Genomic DNA, 26,360 nt, shown 5'->3' on the forward strand with positions numbered 1-26,360 from the left:
CACACCAGCTTACTGGTGGAGAGGAGACAGAGTGATGAAGCCAATTGGAATATGGGGATGATTCAGAGGCCATGATGGTCAGAGGCCAATGGGCAAATTTGGCCAGGATGCCGAGGTCACACCTCTACTCTTTTCGAAAGAAATCCTGGGATTTTTAATGACCACAGAGAGTCAGGACCTCGGTTTAACGTCTCATCCGAAGGACGGTGCTTTGTGGCAGTATAGTGTCCCCGTCACTATACTGGGGTGCTAGGACCCACACAGACCTCAGGGTGAGCACCCCCTGCTGGCCTCACTAGCACCTCTTCCAGCAGCAACCTAGTTTTCCCCAGGAGGTCTCCCATCCAGGTACTGACCAAGCTCAACCCTGCTTAGCTTCAGTGGGCGACCAGTCTTGGGCTACAGGGTGATATGGCATGCACTTGTCTTAACTTTATTAGAGGCATTCGGCTTCGGCATTGTTGTATCTTAATAAGAGTTAATGCTAAATGAAACGAGTAGACACTTTAAAAGCGAAAAACAAAATAAAACACGGTAAGATAAAAGCTTTGACGAGACCACGGAGAGGAGCTCAAGCCAAACACATCTATACCACACACATGCGCACTAGCGCCCCCCTTGATTGTGTTATTGTTAGTGGTGTTGATGTTGGTACTGTTGAAATTGAAGAAAACTGACATGACTTTCAATGAAAATTGACTCTATTCATTTGAAGATTAGATAAAGGATGTTTAAAAATCAGACAAACAATAATGCAAATAAATGAATCATGCATGGATTGTTGCTATTAATGGTTTCATTCATCTTTGCAACATTATATCCTTCCAAACAAGTGCATGAATAGTTTCCCTTGTAATTAGAATAATTAGCATTTGGCCCACACACCAACAATGAGCTGAAACATTCAGTAATATCTGAAATAAAATAAATTATAAAACATGGTAATGACCAGATTAAAATGCCCAGTCTGACAGCATCCATAAAGCATGCCAGCTTTGAATCATGTAGGACAAATACAAACGAAAAAAATAGCTATCAATTATAACAAAAAGAAAAATAAATCTAGGTTATTATTGAAGTTCAGATTCTGATTCAATATTATTCCACTTCAATATTATGTATTAGGTATTTTCTACATGCTCATCATTGCATGGGTCACTGGCACTGGCAGGGCCCTGTGACAAAATATGAGGTTGACCCCCCCCCCCCCCCCCCCACCACACCACACCAAAGCAGATCTCTTAGAATTGTCCTAACTTTACCCCCCTTAGCGGCGCCCCTGGTCACTGGTGCTGACTGGTTCACTGCTATTTATTACAGTAAATCCACTCAAGCAGAAACAACTTAGCTAACTTCCAGTTGTTGTTTTTTGTTTGTAAATGTCACTTACTTGAGCACCATTCTTCTGGGCAGGTGAAGCGCACATTATATCTTAAAAAAAAAAAAAAAACCTTCAGTATTCTTTGTTTCTTGGATCAAAATATTACCAGAAACACATGTCTTGTAAAAACCTTACATTTGAGATGCTGGTTGGCTGGAGAACATCTGAACCTCCACTGTGATTGGATTCTGACATATTTTTCCAGGGTATTTTCCAATGAGAAGGTTGAGCAACACCTCATAGGCACCACTTGGGTCATAATAATTAATTAAGTTATCAAGGTCAAACCACTGGGTTATACAACCTGATAAATACAAACAGAAAAAATAGTTTGGATTAAAAAAAGAAGTAAAATTAAAGGACACAAGATGAGAGTCTTTTAGGAAATCAATATGTTGACAAGAAATGCATTATTATAATTTTTTTTAAGCTACACCATGTCAAAAAACTTTGTACGAAAATTGTACGAGTACCTCCTTAATCCATCTTTAAAAACTGTGTTTTTGCTTTACCCGCAAAAAAGAATTGTGAGATAAAAGTCACAGTTATTAGGGCCCAAGCCACTAGTGGCACAGGGTCCTAATATTTTTCTAAGAATTATTATTATTATAAGCTCCAGTCCACTAGGAGGCAAAGGGCTGTATTGTTTTCTGTTTCCTTGTGTACCTGCGTTTGTTTTACATTATTTAGTTAAAAAAAACCCTATCTGCATATGGATTCACCACATCTCGCTGTTACGCCAGGCCAGCAGAGGGAGCCCTTACCCCCACTGACTGTTGCTGCTCCCTCTGCTGGCCTGGCGTAACACTCGCCTTTGTCCAAGCCAGCATTTCCTTTTGAAAATTTGAAAAAGGATGTTTAAAAAAACTGAAAAACATACTAATGAACATAAATTAATCACACCTATGCATGGAATATTGCTATTATTAGTTTCATTCATCTTTGTTAGATTATATAATTCCCAACAAAAGCATGTATAGTTTCCGTTGTAAATGGAACAGCGAGCATTCGGTCCACACACCGACGAGGCGTTGACACATTCATGAATATCTGAAATAAAACAAATAATAAAAGAATGGTGTCAAATGGGATTGACAGCCCTATATATATATATGTGTGACCCTGGACCACAAAACCAGTCTTAAGTCGCTGGGGTATATTTGTAGCAATAGCCAAAAATACTTTACATGGGTCAAAATTTTAGATTTTTCTTTTATGCCAAAAATCATTAAGAAATTAAGTAAAGTTCATGTTCCATGAAGATTTTTTGTAAAATTCCTACTGTAAACATATCAAAATGTAATTTTTGGTTTGTAATATGCATTGTTAAGAACCTAATTTGGACAACTTTAAAGGTGATTTTCTCAGTCTTTTTGATTTTTTTGCATCCTCAGATTTCTGATTTCAAATAGATGTATCTCAGCCAAATATTGTCCTATCCTAACAAACCATACATCAATAGAAAGCTTATTTATTGAGCTCCATATGATGTATAAATCTCAGTTTTGTCAAATTTAACCTTATGACTGGTTTTGTGGTCCAGGGTCACACACACACACACACACACACACACACACACACACACACACACACACACACACACACACACACACACACACACACACACACACACACACACACACACACACACACACACACACACACACATACACATATAATATATATATATATACACACACAGTATGTACACATACATACAGGTATGTGCCACAAAATTAGAATATAGAGGGAAAGTCGATTTATTTCAATGATTTGCTTGTTATTGTATTTTATATTAGTTCACTACACACAAAGTGAAATATTTCAAGCCTTTATTTGTTTCAATTTTAATGATTATGGATTAAAGATAAAAAACAAATCCAGTATTTCACTCAATTAGAATATCATGACAAAGTTCAACATTGAAGGCTCCCTGTGTCCCAATTTAGTCAGCTAATTACAACAATTAAAACAATTGCAAAGGTTTCCTCAGCCATTAAATGGTCTCAGTCTGGCTTAGTAAGCTTCAGAATCATGGGGAAGACTACTGACTCGACGGTTGTGCAGAAGACCATCATGAACACCCTCCATAAGGAGGAAAAGTCTCAAAAGGCAATTGCAAAAGAAGCTGGATGCTCACAGAGCATCTAAGCGTATTAACAGAGTATAGGATCTCAGCGCGAATCAGACAATTCAGGCGATTCGATTAGAAGTTTTGAAATACTTCTACAGACCCAAATTCCACAAGAGGCCCAGCATGACAAGACTCCTGTCGTAAAATTGGTCATTTGTCCACAGTATGACACAGGAAACTGCCTTTCCATATATATACCTACATTGTGCTAAAAGGACTTATGAGCAACTAATCATTTCTAAGCATAATTTGCTATCATTTATTTAACCCACACATTTGCCTATTATGTTCTAATCACTGGTTGTATATGTCCTTTTTGATAACTATTGAATTGCTTAATGGTTTATATTTGTGTTTGGTATGCCTGAGCTTGAAAATGCATTGTCGAAATGTTTCTATAATTCAATTCTTTGTAAAATGTATTATAGTCTTGTTTTAGAAATCACGTCTAAATTTGACTCTGCAAAGACTGGGAAAATTGGGACCACTGGATTGATAAGATAACATTGTGATTTATGTTTTGGGAGGAGAAACCAGCAGTTCCCCGACTTAGGATAATGTTTTAATTGGTCAAGACACCATTTTGGATGTGTCCAAAAGCTGAGTTTAAATACTCAGGACACCATCTCTCTCTCTTACTCTCTTACTTCTTTGTGCCGCTGCGTTTCGATGCTGCTTTTAGCGTTCTGCCTGACCGCTCCCTGGCCTGCATGCCAGCTGCTCCTCTAAAGGAAACATGAGGAGATTGTTACACTTCTGTCTTTTACTTTAAGTCTTTTCTTTCCGTTGAGAGTTTCGTGTTCTACTTAAGTTTTGCCGCAAGCCGTGACCCAAACGTCTGTGCCCACCTTAACTTTAACCAGCGCACAACTCCGCATCCTCAGCCAACACCCAATACTTCACAAACGACCACAGAACTTCCATCTAATCATCCAATCATCCAAAAACCCCTTTCTGGAACGACGCGATGAAAGGAATTCCCTCAACACAAATGCAACGCAAGTACAACCTCCAGATTCTAGCTGAACTGGTGCATTTGATATAAAGTTTAATAACCTCATTGAGAGACTCAATATGAGGGTTAATTAAGTGATTGATGGTTGTTCAGGTTTAGGCAATTGCACATATTGATATAAAATTGGGACTTCATATTTTCATTCCTTTAAACTCATTCTTTCCTCACTTTCTCTTTCTGTAACTTGCGTGAATGCGTGTGTTTATGTGTTAGACTAGTTTGTATGTTTTAGGTTTATCCAATAAAATCGTATTTTTCTTAAAAAATAAGTATCTTGTGTTTCGTGCTTACAAGTTATTGTCTTAAACTGTCGATCTTGCTACTGTGCTGATGTTAACACTATATTCTGGATAGTAATATCCATTGCAGAGTTATGTTATTCTGCTCGTTCCATGAATCGCGTGTCGACTCTGAACAGCCGTAAAACATTGACTCTGTTCAAATTCCCTATTGATACATATTTGATTCCCTTTGAGCTAAATTTAAAATTTAAATTTAAAAACCCTACAAGAGTGTTATGAGGAAGGGAAAAATGTGGCCGGAAATGGTGCACAAGTGACAGGGATGACCGTAGCCTTGAGAGGATTGTCAAGCAAGGGGCGGTTCAGAAATCTAGGGAGCTTCATAAGGAGTGGACTGAGGTTGGTTTCAGTGCATCAAGAACCACCACATACAGACGTCTGCATGACATGGGCTACAGCTGGAGAATTCCATGCTAATGAGAAAAAGTACTGGTCTGTTGCCCAGTGGTCCCAAGTCCTGTTTTCAGATGAAAGCAAATTTTGCATTTCATTTGGAAATCAAGGTCCCAGAGTCGGGAGGAAGACGGAGAGGCACAAAAGTCAAGCTGCTTGTCCAGTGTCCAGTGTGAAGTTTCCACAGTCAGTGATGGTTTGGGGAGCCATGTCATCTGCTGCTATGTGTCCATTTTCTTTAATTAAGTCCACAGTCGACTCAGCTATCTACCAGGAAATGTTACAGCACTTCATGCTTTCTGCTGCCGACTTTTTGGAGATGATGATTTTATTTTCCTGGATTTGGCACCTGCCCACAAAGCCAAAACTACCCGTACCTGGTTTAAAACCATGGAATAACTTTACTTGATTGGCCAGCAAAACTCGCCTGACTTAAACCCCTTTGAAAATCTATGGGGTATTGTCAAAAGGAAGATGAGGGAACAGAGACAACGAAATGCAGATGAGCTGAAGGCCAATATCAAAGCAACTTGGGCTACCATAACACCTCAACTGTGTCAAAGGCCGATCGCCTCCATGCCACGCCGCCTTGATGCTGGAATTAGTGCAAAAGGAGGCCCAACAACGTACTAAGGACATAACACAGTACATTAACACTTTTCAGAAGGCCAACATGTGTTTAAGATCCTTTTTTTTTTGGATCTTATTTAATTAAATACTGGATTTGTTTATTTTTTGTCTTTAATCCATAATCATCAAAATTAAAACAAATAAAGGCTTGGAAATTTCACTTTGTGTGTAGTGAACTAATGTAACATACCAGTTTCACTATTTGAAACAAATTATTGAAATAAATGGACTTTCCTTCGATATTCAAATTTTTTGGCACATACCTGTATATAAAACATGAAAATGCAAATAAAATTAGTCATACCTATGCATGGATTGTTGCTATTAATGGTTTCATTCATCTTTGCAACATTATATCCTTCCAAACAAGTGCATGAATAGTTTCCCTTGTAATTGGAACAGTAAGCATTTGGCCCACACACCAAGGAGGAGTTGAAACATTCAGTAATATCTGAAATAAAACAAATGAAAAAACATGGTACTGACCAGATTAAAATTTCCAGTCTGACAGCATCCATAAAGCATGTCAGCTTTGAATCATTTAGGACATATACAAACTGACCGTTTAGTAAAATTTAGCTGTCAATTATAACAAAAAGAAAAATAAATCTAAGTGAGGTACAAATAACAGACCAATTGTTTGCTGTGTTTTCTTCTTGGTATTCCAGTGTTTGTTTAATGTATATATTTAAACAAACGGACAGCTGCATTTAGACCTTTACCTCAACTCTGTATTTATGGCAATTCAACGGACTTAAGTTTGCATTGAATGGATGGGTTTAAGGAACAGATTTTGTTTTACTGGGCATACCTGTTGTTGTTGTTGTTGTGTTTGGTGTTGGTGTTGGTGTTGATGGTGTTATTGTTAGTGGTGTTGATGTTGGTACTGTTGAAATTGAAGAAAACTGACATGACTTTCAATGAAAATTGACTATTCATTTGAAGATTAGAAAAGGATGTTTTAAAAAAATCAGACAAACAATTATGCAAATAAATGAATCATGCATGGATTGTTGCTATCATCTTTGCAACATTATATCCTTCCAAACAAGTGCATGAATAGTTTCCCTTGTAATTAGAACAATTAGCATTTGGCCCACACACCAACAACGAGCTGAAACATTCAGTAATATCTGAAATAAAATAAATTATACAAACATGGTAATGACCAGATTAAAATGCCCAGTCTGACAGCATCCATAAAGCATGTCAGCTTTGAATCATGTAGAACAAATACTGTAGGACTGTTTAGAAAAAAATAGCTGCCAATTATAACAAAAAGAAAAATAAATCTAGGTTATTATTGAAGTTCAGATTCTGATTCAATATTATTCCACTTCAAAATTATGTGTTAGGTATTTTCTACATGCTCACCATTGCATGGGTCACTGCTGACTGGTTCACTGCTATTTATTGCAGTAAATCCACTCAAGCAGAAACAACTTAGCTAACTTCCAGTTGTTGTTTTGCTGCTTGATGTTGCAAACTGGTGTGTCTTACCATATTATATTATGTATTATATTAATTGTGAGCACACCGGTTTGTAGTTTTACTGTTCTTTGTTATTCATCTGGTTATTTCCCTGCAGCAGCTAATGTACCAGAAGTTTTGCACATTCACAGAAAACAGCTTAGTTCCACATTACAAAATAAGGTGGATATTTTGAATTTTGAGCTTTGAACTTAATGATACTGGTCTCTTTAGTAACTCTTTAGTTAATAAACCCTATCTGCATGTGGATTCGCCACATCTCGCCTTTGTCTAAGCCAGCATTACATTACAGCACAGCATTTCCTCTTGAAAATTAAAAAAAGGATGTTTAAAAAATAAAACAGAAAAACATACATATACAAATAATTTAATCACACCTATGCATGGATTATTGCTATTAATAGTTTCATTCATCTTTGTTACATTATATCCTTCCCAACAAGAGCGCCGCTTCCAATCCCACAATGCACCACGTGACCGTTTATGCTCAATTTCCATGTGAATGAATTGAAAATGCTCGCTCCCCCGCAGTCGCTACGTGCCAGTGGAAACGCACCGTTACGGTGCGTTCACACTGGCACGTAGCGAGCGGGGCGAAGCGAGCGTTTTCAATTCATTCATATGGAAGTTGCGCGTAAACGGTAGCGTGGTGCATTTTGGGATTGGAAGCGGCGCGGAGAAAACGTTGAGAGCCGTTGAGAGCAGCTGAGAGCGTCAAAAGGTTGGGCATTCCTCAACTTTATGCAAATCTCGAGCGCAAAACGCCGGGCGACAACCAATCGCTGTGAAAAGTAGGCAAGGCAGGATTATGACGCGTGTTTCTGAAACTGGTGGATTACTGAGCTCTGAAATCACATATTATTGAAAAAGTCAAGCAAAAGTAAATGTACTTTGCATGTTTTCATTATATGCTACAGTTTAGTTTTCGAACCGCCGTTAAAAGAAGACAATGGAACATAAATAGGGTGTGAACATTGTTTTTCAGAGGTGTGCTCAGCCCTAAATTAGACACTTCCCAAAGCAGTGGCGTTGTAGCGTTGCTACTGTAGCGGCACTGAGCGTGGATTTGACGCTGTAGTGTGAACGCACCGTAACTCTTCGCGTGCTTCGTGCTGCCGCGTTTCGACGCTGCTGTTAGCGTTTTCGAACGCTCCCTGGCCTGCATGCCAGCCGCTCCTCTAAAGGAAACATGAAGAGTTTGTTACACTTCTGTCTTTTACTTTAATTCTTTTATTTCTTTCCGTTGAGAGTTTCGTGTTCTAGTTAAGTTTTGCCGCAAGCTGTGACCCAAACATCTGTGCTGACCTGAACTCTAACCAGCGCACAACTCCGCATCCTCAGTCAACGCCCAAGACATCACATCAAACAACCACCGAACGTCCAACCAATCAGCAACCCCTTTCTGGAACGACGCAACGAAAGGAATTCCCTCAACACAAAGGCAACGCAAGTACAACCTCCATATTATAGCTGAACTGGTGCATTTGATATAAAGTTTAATAACCTCATTGAGAGACTCAGTAACAAGGGTTAATTAAGTGATTGATGGTTGTTCAGGTCTAAGCAATTGCACATATTGCTATAAACTTGGGACTTCATATTTTCATTCCTTTAAACTCATTCTCTCCTCACTTTGTCTTTCTGCAACCTGTGTGAATGCGTGTGTTTTGTGTTAGACTAGTTTGTATGTTTAGGTTTATCCAATAAAATCTTATTTTTAATAGAAAAGAGAAGTATCTTTTGTTTTGTGGTTACAAGTTAATGCCTTAAACTGCCGATCTTGCTACTGCTAATATATAGTGTTTTGACTACATTCTGGATAGTAATATCCATTGCAGAGTCATGTTGTACGGCTAGTTCCATGAATCACGCGACGACTCTGAACAGCCGTAAAACAGCGACTCTGTTCAAATTCCCTTTTGAATCATAATCAATTCCCTTGGAGCTAAATTTAAAATGTAACAACCCTACAGTACTAAAATGTTTGCAAGTACTTTTTGTCCTTCTTATGTTTAGTTTTGGTGACGTTACTCGTGATAAACTATGTTTATAGAGATTATTTTTAGAACAGTGCTACATACATCTACATTATTATTGTATAAGTTTTACTCTGTTCCACTTGTATTTGAAGTGGTGGTCAAAATAAATCTATGCTTCAGTTCAATGTCACTGTGGAAGGAGTTATCTGTCTAGTTATAGAAGGAGAACTCTTTTACAAGGGCCGAATACTCAGAGTACAGTCCCTCTGAAACTTAACAAATTTAGCACTTGCTTTTTACTTAGAAGACATGTTAGGGTTCTTTAGAGATATAATATTCCAGCAACTCTCTTTGATCAGTTACCAAAAAGAATGTTATAATTGTTCAGGAAAATGCAGTTTTCCTATCAAATTGATAAAATGTTAGTTGCAAAAATGAATACACCCTCTTGAAAGTTACTAAATAAAACAACAACAAAAAAATTCTAGTGTAACTTTCAGGTAAGTTTTGATCAAGTAATTTCTTGATGATAAAAAGTGTTAAACAGCTCACTGAATTATTCTCAGACTTAATGCAGATAACAATGAAACCACTTGAAAGAGAACTGTCAGGAGATTTATAAGATTTATTATATAAGAGGAATACTAACTTAGTGTTTTAAGTGTAAAAATAAAGTAACATAGAAATTCAAAAACAATGGACTTGTGGAAAGGCCCCTTAAATAATTGGGTCTTTAAGCTTCCATTTAGTGATAAGCGAGTTTTTGCTAGGAAAAGAGCAGGAATACTAATTTAAGAGAGGAATACTAACTTAATGTTTTAAGTGTGAAAATAAATAAATAAATAAATACTAACTTAATATTTTACGTGTGAAAATAAAGTAACAGGAATTCAAAAACAATGGACTTGTGGAAAGGCCTCTTAAATAATTAGGTCTTTACTTTAAGCTTTAATTTAGTGATGAGCGTGTTTTTGCTAGAAAAGGAGCAGAAGAAACCGATCAAACAGCATCAAAAAATGTATGGAGATAGAGATATTTATTCTACCATGGTGAAAATCCTTCAGTATTTCACTCAGTCTTAAAATTCTTGAGCAACTATGGGGGATTCTGTAGAGACGAGCTGAGCAACACTCCCCATTAAAGACCAGGGCATTTAAGGAGGTCATCCTCCAGGAGTTAAGCAGGACAGATAAGACAATTTTTTGATGAACCTGCACACTCAGTGCCAAAGGTCACAGCAGTATACTGTTATGGGAGACATATAAAGCCCTAGAGTATTACACTTTTTTTTTAAATTAAATCTAGGGTGTATTTATTTCTGCAGAAATTTTGCCATTTTCTATGAATGATATTAGTGATCATTAAGAAAATACATATTTTGTATTTATATTTTTATATTTCATTTGCTTATTTTTAATCTTTATGTATTCCTGAATTTACAATAACAGGCATGGGCAAAACTTTCCAGTTTTTACAAATATCTGAATATGAACTTTTACCTGTACATGTGTTACTGATGTTGATGAGGAGACTTGAGTTTGTTGCAGTGAATCCATCCAGACATGAGCAATTGTAACTTCCTATTTCATTTCTGCAGCTGGCATTTGGTCCACATAAAGATGGACTGAACAGACATTCATTTATATCTGAAAAAGAAGTAACACATTTTAGAACAATATCTTAATATTTAAATACTTTTGTAATTAGAAGAAAAATGTAAATGGAAAAATGGAAAGATGTTGACACTTTTTAACAAATGAAATGACAAACATAATTATGCAAATAATTGAATCACACCTATGCATGGGTTGCTGCTATTAATAGTTTCATTCATATTTGTAACATCATATCCTTCCCAACAAGAGCATGAATAGCTTCCATTGTAATTAGAACAGTTAGCATTCGGCCCACACACCAACGAGGAGTTGAGACATTCATTAATATCTGGAATAAAACAAATTATAAAAACATGGTACTGACAAGAGTAAAATGTCCAGTCTGAGAGCATCAATAAAGCATTTCAGCTTTGAATCATGTAGGATAGAAACTGACTTTAGAGAAATTCAGTTGTCAATTACAATAATAACAAAAAAATAAATATAGATTATTGTTGTAGTTCAGATTCAAAGTACACATGTGAAGCTTCAACCTACTTCTACATGTGTTATGTGTTATATATTTTCTACATTCTCACCATTGCATGGGTTACTGGTGCTGACTGGTTCACTGCTATTTGTTACAGTAAATCCACTCAAGCAGGAACAGCTGTAACTCCCAACTGAGTTGGTGCAATAAGAGTTTGGACCACAGAACTCTAATGTCTTAGAACATTCATTCACATCTTTATTATAGGAAGAGATGAAAAACAAAATTACTATATATATATATATTAAAAATATATAATTATTCCTGAATTTACAATAACAGGCATGAGCAAAAATATCCAGTTTTTACAAATATCTGAAAACAAAATTTTACCTGTACATGTGTTATTGGTGCTGATGAGGAAACTTGGGTTTGTTGCAGTGAATCCATTAAAACATGAGCAACTGAAACTTCCTATATTATTTTTGCAGTTGGCATTTGGTCCACAAACAGATGGACTGAACAGACATTCATTTATATCTGGAAGGGAATAACACATTTTAGAATAATATCTCAACACTAAAATAAAGCTCTAATAAGAAATAAAATATAATTGGAAAAAAAGATGTTTTAATTTCTGAAAAACAGGATGATGCAAAGAAATAAATCACACCTATGCATGGGTTACTGCTATTAATAGTTTCATTCGTCTTTGTAACATCATATCCTTCCCAACAAGAGCATGAATAGCTTCCGTTGTAATTGAAACAGTTTGCATTCGGCCCACACACCAACGAAGAGTTGAGACATTCATTTATATCTGTAATAAAACAAATGATAAAAACATGGTACTGACAGGATTAAAATGTTCAGTCTGACAGCATCCATAAATCATGTCAGCTTTGAATCATGTAGGACAAACAGAAACTGACTGTTCAGAAATTCAGCTGTCAATTATAACAAAAAAGAAAAATAATTCTAGGTTATTATTGAAATTCAGATTAAAAATAAGTAAAGCTACCACCTAATTTTACATGTTTTATATATACATGTTATATATTTTCTACATACTCACCATTGCATGGGTTACTGGTGCTGACTGGTTCACTGCTATTTGTTACAGTAAATCCACTCAAGCAGGAACAGCTGTAACTCCCATTTGAGTTGTTGCATTGAGAGTTTGGACCACAGAACTCTAATGTCTGAAGACATTCATTTGTATCTTTATTATAGGAAGAGATGAAAAACAAAATTACTATATATACAGTATATATATATATTAAATATGTAAATTTAAACCTGAATTTACAATAACAGGTATGAGCAAAACTTTCCAGTTTTTACAGATATCTGAAAATAAAATTTTACCTGTACATGTGTTATTGATGCTGATAAGGAGACTTGAGTTTGTTGCAGTGAATCCATTAAAACATGAGCAATTGAAACTTCCAATATTATTTGTGCATTTGGCATTTAGACCACATACAGATGGACTGAGCAGACATTCATTTACATCTGGAAGGGAATAACACATTTTAGAATAATATCCCAACACTAAAATAAAGTTCTAATTAAATTTAAAATATAAATAAAATATAATTGGAAAAAAAGATGTTTTAATATCTGGAAAACATGATGATGCAAAAAGAAATAATTCACACCTATGCATGGGTTACTGCTATTAATAGTTTCATTCATCTTTGTAACATCATATCCTTCCCAACAAGAGCATGAATAGCTTCCGTTGTAATTGGAACAGTTAGCATTCGGCCCACACACCAACGAAGAGTTGAGACATTCATTTATATCTGTAATAAAACAAATGATAAAAACATGGTTCTTCTGACAGGATTAAAATGTCTAGTCTGACAGCATCCATAAAGCATTTCAGCTTTAAATCATGTAGGACAAACAGAAACTGACTGTTCAGAAATTCAGCTGTCAATTATAACAAAAAAGAAAAATAAGTCTAGGTTATTACTGAAGTTCAGATTAAACATATGTAAAGCTACCACCTAATTCTACATGTGTTATATATACATGTTATATATTTTCTACATTCTCACCATTGCATGGGTTACTGGTGCTGACTGGTTCACTGCTATTTGTTACAGTAAATCCACTCAAGCAGGAACAGCTGTAACTCCCAACTGAGTTGGTGCAATGAGAGTTTGGACCACAGAACTCTGGTGTCTTAAGACATTCATTCATATCTTTATCACAGGAAGAGATAATATATATATATACATATATATATATTTTTTTTAATCTTTATTCATTCCAGAGTTTACAATAACAGGCATGAGCAAAACTTTCTAGTTTTACAAATATCTGAATATAAAATTTTACCTGTACATGTGTTATTGATGCTGATGAGGAGACTTGAGTTTGTTGCAGTGAATCCATCCAGACATGAGCAATTGTAACTTCCAATTTCATTTGTGCAGTTGGCATTTGGACCACATACAGATGGACTGAACAGACATTCATTTATGTCTGGAAAGAGAATAACACATTTTAGAACAATATCTCTATTTAAATATTTTTAGTTAGAAGAAAGATGTCATTAAAAAAGATGTTGACAGTTGACACTTTTTAACAAATTAACAACAACAAAAAAAGTGAATAAATGAATCACACCTATGCATGGGTTACTGCTATTAATAGTGTCATACAAATTTGTAACATCATATCCTTCCCAACAAAAACATGAATAGCTTCCGTTGTAATTGGAACAGTTAGCATTCGGCCCACACACCAACGAGGAGTTTAGACATTCATTTATATCTGTAATAAAACAAATGATAAAAACATGGTTCTGACAGGATTAAAATGTTCAGTCTGACAGCATCCATAAAGCATTTCAGCTTTAAATCATGTAGGACAAACAGAAACTGACTGTTCAGAAATTCAGCTGTCAATTATAACAAAAAAGAAAAATAAGTCTAGGTTATTACTGAAAATCAGATTAAACATATGTAAAGCTACCACCTAATTCTACATGTGTTATATATACATGTTATATATTTTCTACATTCTCACCATTGCATGGGTTACTGGTGCTGACTGGTTCATTGCTATTTGTAACAGTAAATCCGCTCAAGCAGGAACAGCTGTAACTCCCAACTGAGTTGGTGCAATGAGAGTTTGGACCACAGAACTCTGGTGTCTTAAGACATTCATTCATATCTTTATCACAGGAAGAGATAATATATATACATATTATTATTATTTTTTTTAATCTTTATTCATTCCAGAGTTTACAATAACAGGCATGAGCAAAACTTTCTAGTTTTACAAATATCTGAATATAAAATTTTACCTGTACATGTGTTATTGATGCTGATGAGGAGACTTGAGTTTGTTGCAGTGAATCCATCCAGACATGAGCAATTGTAACTTCCTATTTCATTTGTGCAGTTGGCATTTGGACCACATACAGATGGACTGAACAGACATTCATTTATGTCTGGAAAGAGAATAACACATTTTAGAACAATATCTCTATTTAAATATTTTTAGTTAGAAGAAAGATGTCATTAAAAAAGATGTTGACAGTTGACACTTTTTAACAAATTAACAACAACAAAAAAAGTGAATAAATGAATCACACCTATGCATGGGTTACTGCTATTAATAGTTTCATACAAATTTGTAACGTCATATCCTTCCCAACAAAAGCATGAATAGCTTCCGTTGTAATTGGAACAGTTAGCATTCGGCCCACACACCAACGATGAGTTGACGCATTCAGTATCTGAAATAAATAATAAAAGCATGGCTGCTGACAAGGTTCAAATGTCTGTAATTGTCTGGATCTGTATATATGAAAAAAAAAAGTGATTTTAATAATCAAGTATGCAAGAGTAGGCCTTTAAATAAACAACAACAAGCAACTTTCTCTTAACAAATGGTCGGTTAAAATAATGGATCTATATTTTATTGTATTTAGAGGACAAAACTGTGAATCAGACCTGCACTTCTTCGTCTTATATGATGCGCTGACCAATCTGTGAAGCTAAACTGGATTAATATAAAAATGTTAGCAACATCTAAACAAAAGTCACCAATTCCAAAAAAATATTTTTTTCACATAAAAAACATTTATGATGACCCAACAGGGTTTTAGGGGCCAATGTTGCATACTGCATACCTTATACATTATAATAATCTTTTAATAATTATAGATATGATATAATTAAAAAAACACAACAATGTTCATCATCCAATTATTTTATGATTTTGATTGCTGTATGATAAAGGTACCTTACAATCCATACTTACTCCTGAAATATTTATGATTTCGACAACACACACATGGGTCAGCAAGATAACCATGAAGATTCCTACCAGGTATTTTAATATTTTCCCTGAAATTGAAAAATAAATTGTACTCATTGTTAAACAAACTAAATCAGTCTCATCAGCTCAATTTGCTTAATCTTCAAACACATTTTCTGATATTACATTCACTGTGCCACTGTCCCATAGACCACACAAATGTTAGTGTGGATGTCAAAAACCATAACTATAATGACATACTACTGAAAAATGATTTAATAGTCATCATGTGCCTCAACAAGTTGTAACGTAAGACATGTTTTCAAATCATTAGCTAATGATTTATTAAACAGGTAAAGCGATCAGAGCCTTCTTTATAAACTTCCAAAAAAATAATAATATCAAATATCTTCTTATATTGATAATGCTTAAAATATACCGCAGACTTTCTGACAAATGTAAATGTAGTGTTAGTACCTTCACTGGCCATGTTTCACGTTGAAGGTAAATTACTTCAAATAGCTTTCTTCTGAATGTGGATTTTCTTTCATTTATCCAGACATCCTGGATTTCTCTGTAAAACATAATAACCAATAGTTGTCATAAACAGGCAAAATATATATTCCTCAATTCTAATTAACTATTAGATTTTTAAAAATCTTGGATTTCATTTTGCCCAAGGCAAAACACCGGAAGTGACGCGCACATTTCACGGACCAGAATCCATTCAACGCATTATTGGACTGTTTTTAAAGACTACATTATATATTAAACTCATGTAATCATAATTTTTATTACGCATTATTGTGAATTTATGGACACAGTTAAATAAATATGTTGTTATTTTTATAAAATTACTGTGGCTATATCATTCCTGTGGTAAAGGTAAAACAGTAGCAAAACTCAAGAGCTTGTTGATCGAAATCTAAACTAATCATATTAAGATTCGTATTTGTAAGTGGAAATTTGCACTCACAGCTCTGATCTGAAAAGCTGAATCTTTCGATTTGCACACAGACAATGATCAAAACACCCATGTTTTGAATTTGAAGTTGCAAATTAATAGTTACAAATGTGTAAAATGACATTCACATAAACAAAATGACAGACACAAGTGTGTACGACATATTTGCTTTCGTACTTTACTTCAGTTTTTCTGTACAACCTCATATCGGCACATACAACCTCTCAGTTGGGAGTACAACTTCAAATCCTAGCGCTTTGACTTTTGCTACTCCTTTTGTGATATTCTGTAGCAAAACTCACTCGTGCACTTGAACATACAGACTTGAGAGAGCAGAGTCAGGGGCAGGGCTAGGGGGGGAATGAAGACATTTTATTGGCCGATGCCTGACCGATGAATAACGTCAGCCGGTGCAACTTGCAGTGTAGAAAGAAACACTTTTTTAAGCATATGTATCAGTTATTTCTAAAACACTGGAAATAATTTTCTCTGAATACCCTTATCTTTTACAGAATTTTACACTGCATTCCTCTTGTCATTCAATTTTAAAATCTGGTAGACAAATAATTTTACAATCGTTCATATGTATGTCCTAAAGTGTATATTGCATATTGCCGAGTCACTGTACCAGAGTTGCGACATAATGTTTTTATTATTTTTACGTTTTTTAAAAGGGGTCATCGGGTGCAAAACTAACTTTTACATGTTGTTTGAACATAAATGTGTGTTGGTAGTTTGTGCACACAACCACATTACAATGATCATTGTCTGTGTGTGCAAATCGAAAGATTCAGCTTTTCAGATCAGCGCTGTGAGTGCAAATTTCCACTTACAAATACGAATATTAATATGAAGTTCTCACATTCAGATTTTGAGTTTTGCTACTGTCTTACCTTCATAAAGATATGGCCAAATATTAAAGATTAAGTGGACATTTTATTTAAATGTTGTTTAGACAAAAAGACAAATTTTAGATCGCACAATGAATTGTAAAAACATTGGCGTCCTCTTCAGGCCTTTGTTGAAATGCTTAATGTCCATTGGCTCTATTGTTTATGATACATTATGTATTTCAACACTTTTGTCCACTAAAACCATGAGAATTCTTGCTTTTGATTCTTTATTTGAACTAATTATTATTGCCTCATTGCTATTATGTATGTACTTTGACAAACATGACGCAGGTCACAAAATCAACCATTTACTGAATAAAGTACGAATCAAATTAATTAATGACTCATTTACTCATTAATACTCAAATTAGATTCTTATTTAGTTTCTTACCACTTTAGAGAGGAAATGTCATTTTACACTCACATGTGTCCTATAGACAAATGTCATCTAAACAAGTAACATAAGTGACGCGTTTGTTCTGACCAAATGATAACATAAATGTTTAAAAAAGATTTTAAAGATTGCTCAAGATCAGATACAGAAAATAAGTGTAATTTACCTCACAAAATGGGGAAAAAACTAAACAAAAATAATTAAACAAAAATAATCTTGATTCCTACCTGAATGATGAAAAAGTTAGACAACTCTGCAACTGCATCAGTTTTTTTTCTTCAGATCTTGTAGTTAAATTCTAATCACTTCAGCTTTTTTTTTTTTGCTTTTGTCTCTTTGACTAGCTCTCCACAATTAGAGGTTACCTGGTTTGACAGCAGGTGATTTCACATATGTTAATACTGATTGCCGTTTAGAACTTTACATATGAACACAATCTTCATGATCACAAGTTTACGTTCTAAGCAAGTGCTGTAAGAACAAGCTACAAATGTTACACCCACTGATAGATCAGTGATTACACCCACACAGCCCATAGTAGCTGTTGACGTAAGCAAACTCTGATATCTCATCTACTTGCTCAATAACTGATTTTTGTTAATTTCACATACAAAGTTATATGCTGCGGCTTTAAAAAACTCATATTTCCAATTTGATAAAAAAAAACATTGAGGGATAATAATAAAAAAAAAACTCACAATGGTCACAGTAATAACTTTAATCTGACAAAAGTAATAATAAATTAAAATTCTATGAATGTTAACGAATGAAAGTCAGGCATTGCTTTTCAACCATGCTTTAACAGAATTATTTAAAAAAAAATAAACTCATGGAACACGCCTAGACAAAAATGATGGTACCCCTAACTTAATATTTTGTTGCACAACCTTTTGAGGCAATCACTGCAATCAAACGATTCCTGTAACTGTCAATGAGACTTCTGCACCTCTCAGCAGGTATTTTAGCCCACTCCTCATGAGCAAACTGCTCCAGTGGTTTCCGGTTTGAAGGGTGCCTTCTCCAGACGGCATGTTTCAGCTCCTTCCAAAGAAGCTCAATAGGATTGAGGTCAGGGCCCATAGAAGGCCACTTCACAATAGTCCAATGTTTTCCTCTTTATTATTCTTGGGTGTTTTTAGCTGTGTTTCGGGTCATTGTCCTGTTGCAAGACCCATGACCTGTGACTGAGTCCAAGCTTTCTGACACTGTCCAGCACTTTTCTCTCTAAAATCCCTTGATAGTCTTGAGATTTCATTGTACCCTGCACAGATTCAATGCTGCCAGATGCAGCAAAGCAGCCCCAGAACATAACAGAGCCTCCTCCATGTTTCACAGTAGGGACAGTGTTCTTTTCTTGATATGCTTCATTTTTTCCCTCTGTAAACATAGAGCTGATGTGCCTTGGCAAAAAGTTCCATTTTTGCCTCATCTGTCCATAGGACATTTTCCCAGAAGCTTTGTGGCTTGTCAACATGTAGTTTGGCATATTCCAGTCTGGCTTTTTTATGATTTGTTTTCAACAATGGTGTCTCCCATGTAGTCCACTTTGGCTCAAACAACGACGAATGATGCGATCTGACACTGATGTTCCTTGAGCATGAAGTTCACCTTGGATCTCTTTAGAAGTCTTTCTGGGGTTCTTTTTCTACCATTTGGATTATCCGTCTCTTTGATTTGTCATCAATTTTCCTCCTGCGGCCACGTCCAGGGATGTTGGCTACAGTCCTATGGATCTTAAATTTCTGAATAATATGTGCAACTTTTTCTGATGCTAATTAGTGGACACACCTTGAATTAACATGTCCCTTTGGTCACATTATGTTCAGTATTTTCTAGGGGTACCATCATTTTTCATTAGGCCTGTTTCATGAGTTTATTTTTTTTAATAATTCCATTGAAGCATGGTTGAAAAGCAATGTCTGACTTTCATTGGTTAACATACATAGAATTTTATTTATTATTACTTTTGTCATATTAAAGTTTTTTTTCTCTGACCATTGTGAGTTTTTCTTTCATTGACGGAAGGGTACCAACAAATTTGTCCACGTGTGTATAGTGACATATAAGGAATATAAAAAAAGAAGCATTCTTACCTTGCTCCTAGGGGGAAAATGTATGCTGATATGATGCCCTGAACTATCAAATCTGTCTGAAGAAAAATGTTTGTTTCCTTGTGAAATGATCCACCTACAGAACGCATGACTGATTGGAATCATACACTTACAAACATTCTTTATGCTTAATTTTCAAGCTCCTTAATATCTAATTAAAAATTCTAGTGTGTTTTGATAAGAGGATGGCTGTAAATGGAACGTGAGAAAGACAAGTGACAAGCGAAGAAAACGGCAAGTGATTCAGTTCCTGACTGATTGCATTCCTGTGTCAGGATTTTTTTTTTCCGGGTTGTTAAGGAAACAAGTGAAGATTCAAGAATCTGATACAGCAGGCAGGTATATAGTTTTCATAAGGTAGCTACTTTATGCGAGCTACATTATGTGTAATATGTAGCTTATGACCATCGTAATTAGGAGTGCAAAATAAAAAAATGAATGAATTTAATTAAAAGAATGAGAAGGACAGTGTTATATCTGCAACATATCAGCAACAAGGCTTACACATATGAGACAGTCATCATCTTGATAACAATGCTGGAAAAAACAATTACCCGAAAAACATGTTTTGAGATGACTGGATAAAATGATTTACTCTGAGGGAGAATGTTAAAACTAGCCACTTAAATTAACTGATATGTTGCCATTTTATGTATTATTTGTACAGTAAGAACAAGGTTCTAAACTTTTAGAGGTTCTTAACTCCTTCCTGCAGAGTTTAGCTCCAGCCTTGGTCAAACTCACCTGCCTGTAACTTTCTAGCTCTCCCGAAGACCTTGATTTGCTTGTTCAGGTGTGTTTAAGTAGGACTGAAGTTAAACTCTTCAGGAAAGTGGACCATGAGAGCAAGAGTTGAGAACCCCCTGTTTTTAATGGTTCCATTAAACCATGGGTGCCCAAACCCGGTCCAGCAATCCACCAGCCAATCAAGCCCTTAGTAGGCATACTAGAATATTCAGGTGTGTTAAAGCAAAATGGATCTAAACTCTGCAGGACTGCCCTCCATGACTGAAAATTTGGGCACCCCTGTTCTAAATCAGAGGTGTCAAAGTCCTCTCAAAACATACTTCCCCAGAACATTCTAGTGGCTGTGTCCAAAAATGGCCCACTATACCCTTAAGGCACTGTTTGAGGGGACAACCATTTGTAGTGTTGTCTGAATCAATTGTGGACGTTATCGAGTGCACTCGTTCAATGCCAATCCCATATTGCATTGCAACAATGAGTGTACAACCAGGGTGCTTCTTGATATGCTTCCTCATTTATGATCAAACTCAGCCATCTTGAAGGGCATGTCAATTCTCGTGCCCTTACAGTTTAGTCAGTTGCCTAGATGCGCAGTCATATTGATGATACTCAGATGTAAACAACAGCATGGAATGCAGGGTTAATGTACTGAATATGTAGTTTTGCTAATTTATGCCTTCTAAACCACGGAAAAAAACTTGGAAGCTGCTACATCAAATAAAGGACGCAATATTTTGACAAACTAAAGTTACTAGGTGGTAAAGATACATACAAGCAGTGTTAATTAAGATATTAGCCTAATATTTCACCTACCTAACTGGAAATAATAAGAACTATCACAAATGTTGTCAAGATTCTTGCCCTGGAAATCCTGGTTCAACTTGACCAACCACAAACGCCTTTTGTTCCTCAGACATTTTTTTGCACTCTTCACCTTGATTTGTTATAACTTTTGACGGTCTGTAGTACTCCATTTTTTTTCCCCTTTCCGACCGTTTAGTACAGGCCAAAACATGACAATAGTTGTTCAATTTCAACAGCAGTAATCAGCAAAATATGCAAGTTTCGTTTGGTTCAGTGGCATTGTTTATGTTCAGTGCTAGGGTTGGAGCTAAACTCTGCAGGACTGTGGCCCTCCAGGAACAGTCTTGTCCCCCTGTTCTAAACAATACTGGATAAGGGTTCTTCTGGTTGTAACAATAGCATTTGATTGATGTGTGAATTTGTAGTAAAAAATGACAATGCTCTAACAACAGTTATTAGCTAAATACATTAAAAAAAACATTGACATTGAACATGAATAAATACATAAGCAGTAAAACGCAAAATAGAAACAGAAAGTAGAAAGGAAGGAAGGAAGAAAGGAATCAGGAGACTGCTTCATCCACGCTGTGTGAATTTCAGTACAAGGAGCGGCTTTTGATTGCAGATAAACTCCTATCTGAGCATGTCACAATGGAACAAAGCGCCAATTTTTGTGCCCGTCACATGATTTCTGGAGCTGATAGTAGCAAGATTTGTAGAGATCTAAGAAAGCATGTGCATCTGATCCAGCTAATCAGGTCCTTCAGGCTTATTTGACTTCATACAATTACATGGTATATGTGTTGTAACAGGGTTGGAACTGTGGCCCTATTTGAGGCATTATTGTGCCCTATGAGGCACTATTTTAAGGACAACCAATCCACTGCAATAACAAGTGTACAGCCAATGTACACTCAGTGTCTAGAAAATACCTACAATGGGTACGGAAAGTATTCAGACCCCCTTAAATGTTTCACTCTTTGTTATATTGCAGCCATTTGCTGAAATAATTTCATTTCATTTTTTTTCCTCATTAATGTTCACACAGCATCCCATATTGACAGAAAAACACAGAATTGTTGACATTTTTGCAGATTTATTAAAAAAGAAAAGCTGAAATATCACATGGTTCTTAGTATTCAGACCCTTTGCTCAGTATTTAGTAGAAGCACCCTTTTGATCTAATACAGCCATGAGTCTTTTTGGGAAAGATGCAACTGTTGGGACTGTATTGGACAGGCGATGAGCAGTGCCTAGTTTTCTCCACACATACCATTTAGAATTAAGGCCAAAAAGTTCTATCTTGGTCTCAGCAGACCAGAGAAACTTATTTCTCACCATCTTGGAGTCCTTGAGGTGTCTTTTAGCAAACTCCATGTGGGCTTTCATGTGTCTTGCACTGAGGAAAGGCTTCCATCGGGCCACTCTGCCATAAAGCCCCGGATGGTGGAGGGCTGCAGTGATGGTTGACTTTCTACAACTTTCTCCCATCTCCCGACTGCATCTCTGGAGCTCAGCCACAGTGATCTTTGGGTTCTTCTTTACCTCTCTCACCAAGGCTCTTTTCCTCCGATAGCTCAGTTTGGCCAGACAGCCAGCTCTAGGAAGGGTTCTGGTTGTCCCAAATGTCTTCCATTTAAGGATTATGGAGGCCACTGTGCTCTTAGGAACCTTAAGTGCAGTATAATTTTTTTTTTGTAACCTTGACCAGATCTGTGCCTTGCCACAATTCTTTCTCTGAGCTCTTCATGTGGTTACTTTGACCTCATGATTCTCATTTGCTCTGACATGCACTGTGAACTGTAAGGTCTAAACAGATGTGTGGCTTTCCTAATCAAGTCCAATCAGTATGATCAAACACAGCTGGACTCAAATGAAGGTGTAGAACCATCTCAAGGATGATAAGAAGAAATGGATGTGGGGTGCTGTGTGTACATTAATGAGGAAAAAAAATGAACTTAAATGATTACAGCAAATGGCTGCAATATAACAAAGAGTGAAACAATTAAAGGGATAGTTCACCCAAAAATGAAAATTTGATGTTTATCTGCTTACCCCCAGGGCATCCAATATGTAGGTGGCTTTGTTTTAATTTTTAATGAAAACCGGTGCAGTTTCGAAGCCATATAATGGCAGTAGATGGGCACCAAACCTTTAAAAGAAAACAAAAACATGCACAGACAAATCCAAATTACACTCTGCGACTCGTGACGATACATTGATGTCCTAAGACACGAAACGATCGTTTTTTTTTGTGAGAAATTGAACAGTATCAGCCACGTCCATCTCTCCTGAGCACGAGCTCATCATCCGGCTCGTGACATGTGAATGTGCTCTGGCGTAGAATACGCAAATGCCTTAAACGATCTGTCGCATGTATACAACACTCATTGTTTACACAGTGCACAGAGATTGTGGGTATAGCGGCTATTCAAAATGGTAATTACTTGCGCTTATCCTGATTGTTTAAACCGATTTTAAGCTAAAAGACTACGTTTGTGTGCACAAACTCATCAGGGACTTTTCACTGATTTCCCCCATACGGCGTTTGCGTATTCTACACCAGAGTGCTTGCACATGCAACGTGCCTGATGCTGATCTCGTGCTCATGACAGATAGACGTGGCTGTGAATCAAAGGTAAAAAATGATATAAATACTGTTCAGTTTCTCTCAAAAACCGATCGTTTCGTGTCTTAGGACATCAATGTATCGTCACAAGTCGCAGGGTGTAACTTGGATTTGTCTGTGCATGTTTTTGTTTATTTTTAAAGGTTTGGTGCCCATCCACGTCCATTATATGGCTGGTAGACTGCACCGTTTTTTGTTAAAAAATCTTTGTTTGTGTTTTTCTGAGGAAACAAAGTCACTCACATCCTGGATGCCCTGGGGGTAAGCAGATAAAAATCAAATTTTCATTTTTGGGTGAACTATCCCTTTAAGGGCTGGTCTAATGTGGGTACAGCAATATCATACAGCTATACATTTCTTTTTAAATGAATATTAAATAGTTTAATTACGTTTATTAAATGTTGGTTTCCCTGATAAATCTTTGCATTACTACTGGAGCTGCCAGTTTGCTAAATTTCAAGAGTGTTTTCATGGCGCATGAAAATTTTGTTGATAATTGCTGCTGAAAATAGTCACTTTTTGTCATGTGTTGGGCTGTACTAATCGGTCAGACCAGGAAAAACATTCGGAGTACTGTACACTACCAAAAGTTATAACAAAAAATTAAGGAGAGTGCAAAAAACTGGAGGAACAAAAGACGTTTGTGGTTGGCCAAACTGAACCAGGATTTCCAGGGCAAGAATCTTGACAACATACATACATACATACCCATATTACATACCTTCTCTATATGATTTAGAAGCTTTCACATGTTTTTCCCATGGTTTAAACAGCATAAATTGGCTGAACAACATATTCAGTAGTACATTAACTGTGCAATCAATGCTGTCGTTTACATCTGAGTAACTCCAATATGGCCGTGCATCCAGGTAACTGACCAAATCGTGATGTAACCCTCTATTAAACAGAAAGCAAAAACTATGCAAAAGCAGCAGCCATTCCGGCACACTCAGTATCTGATTTCACTTTTCTGTTTTCATTCACTCCTTATACTGAACGACAGTAGTGGACTAATGTAGGGAATAATGAATGAGGGTACAATGTGTGATTTTCAACACAGCTTGAGTTTTGCACCCTGTCTTTAGATTTTGAATCTTCTTGAATCTTCACCGAATAAGTGATCTTGAACAAGTGGTCCAGCTTGTCCTCCACCATCAGGATCTCCTCTGTAACATGGAGATCTTCTGGGTTGAGAATGTGCAACATATAGTCAAAATTGGGCTGCAGGCCACAGAGGTCCAGACACAAGTATAGGAACAAGGAAGGACACTGTTACTTTTTACATATCAGCAACAAAGGTTTCATGTCAGATAGTTATCATACATCTGATAGGCTTACCTGAGATTGGTAGATAAAAGGATTTACTCTAAGGGAAACTGTTTATTAAAATGTACACGTCTCCACAAACATGAACTTAAAGCCACAAACAGTTAAGGTCAAAAGTTTATATACACCTTGCAGAATCTGCAGAATGTTAATTATTGTAACAAAACAAGAGGGATCACACACAATGCATGTTATTATTTATTTAGTACTGACATTTACATATACAAGAAAAAATAATAGTTTAATTTATAAAAAATGACCCTGCTCAAAAGTTTACATACACTTGATTCGTAATGATATGTTGTTACCTGAATGATCCACAGCTGTTTTTTTGTATAGTGATAGTTGTTTGTGAGTCACTTGTTTGTCCTCAACAGTTCAACTGCCTGCTGTTTTTTTTTTTTTCAGAAAAATCCTTCAGGTCCCACAAATTCTTTGGTTTTTCAGAATTTTGGTGTATTTGAACCCTTTGCAGCAATGACTGTATGATTTTAAAATCCATCTTTTCACACTGAGGACAAATGAGAGACTCATATGCAACTTTTACAGAAGGTTCAGACGCTCACTGATGCTTCAGAAGGAAACACGATGCATTAAGAGCTGGGGGTCAAAACTTTTGAATATTTTTTCATTTAGTACTGCCCTTCGGAAGCTACAGAAGATACTTACACGTTTCACAGAAGACAAAATAAGTCAAATTTACCCTGAACTTTAAATTCCAAAAGTTTTCACACCCAGCTCTTAATGTATTGTGTTTCCTTCTGAAGCATAAGTAAGTGTTTGAACCTTCTGTAATAGCTG

The 26,360-nt window shown here is 36.1% G+C and overlaps 1 protein-coding gene across 1 annotated transcript in view; it reads right to left on the bottom strand.

Annotated features, from left to right (window-relative positions):
• The window catches only part of LOC141348479 (adhesion G protein-coupled receptor F4-like), a 51,748-nt gene that overhangs the window by 22,493 nt on the left and 2,895 nt on the right, over positions 1–26,360 (bottom strand). Inside the window, exons 2-4 of the mRNA XM_073852773.1 lie at positions 25,308–25,454; positions 8,436–8,524; positions 6,667–6,741 (exon numbers count right to left, since the gene is read on the bottom strand). Coding sequence (XP_073708874.1) covers positions 6,667–6,741; positions 8,436–8,524; positions 25,308–25,454 — 311 coding nt within the window. The remainder of the gene's footprint in view (positions 1–6,666; positions 6,742–8,435; positions 8,525–25,307; positions 25,455–26,360) is intronic.

Source organism: Garra rufa, chromosome 13 (genome assembly GCF_049309525.1).
Source record: "Garra rufa chromosome 13, GarRuf1.0, whole genome shotgun sequence".
NCBI classification, from domain to species: domain Eukaryota; kingdom Metazoa; phylum Chordata; class Actinopteri; order Cypriniformes; family Cyprinidae; genus Garra; species Garra rufa.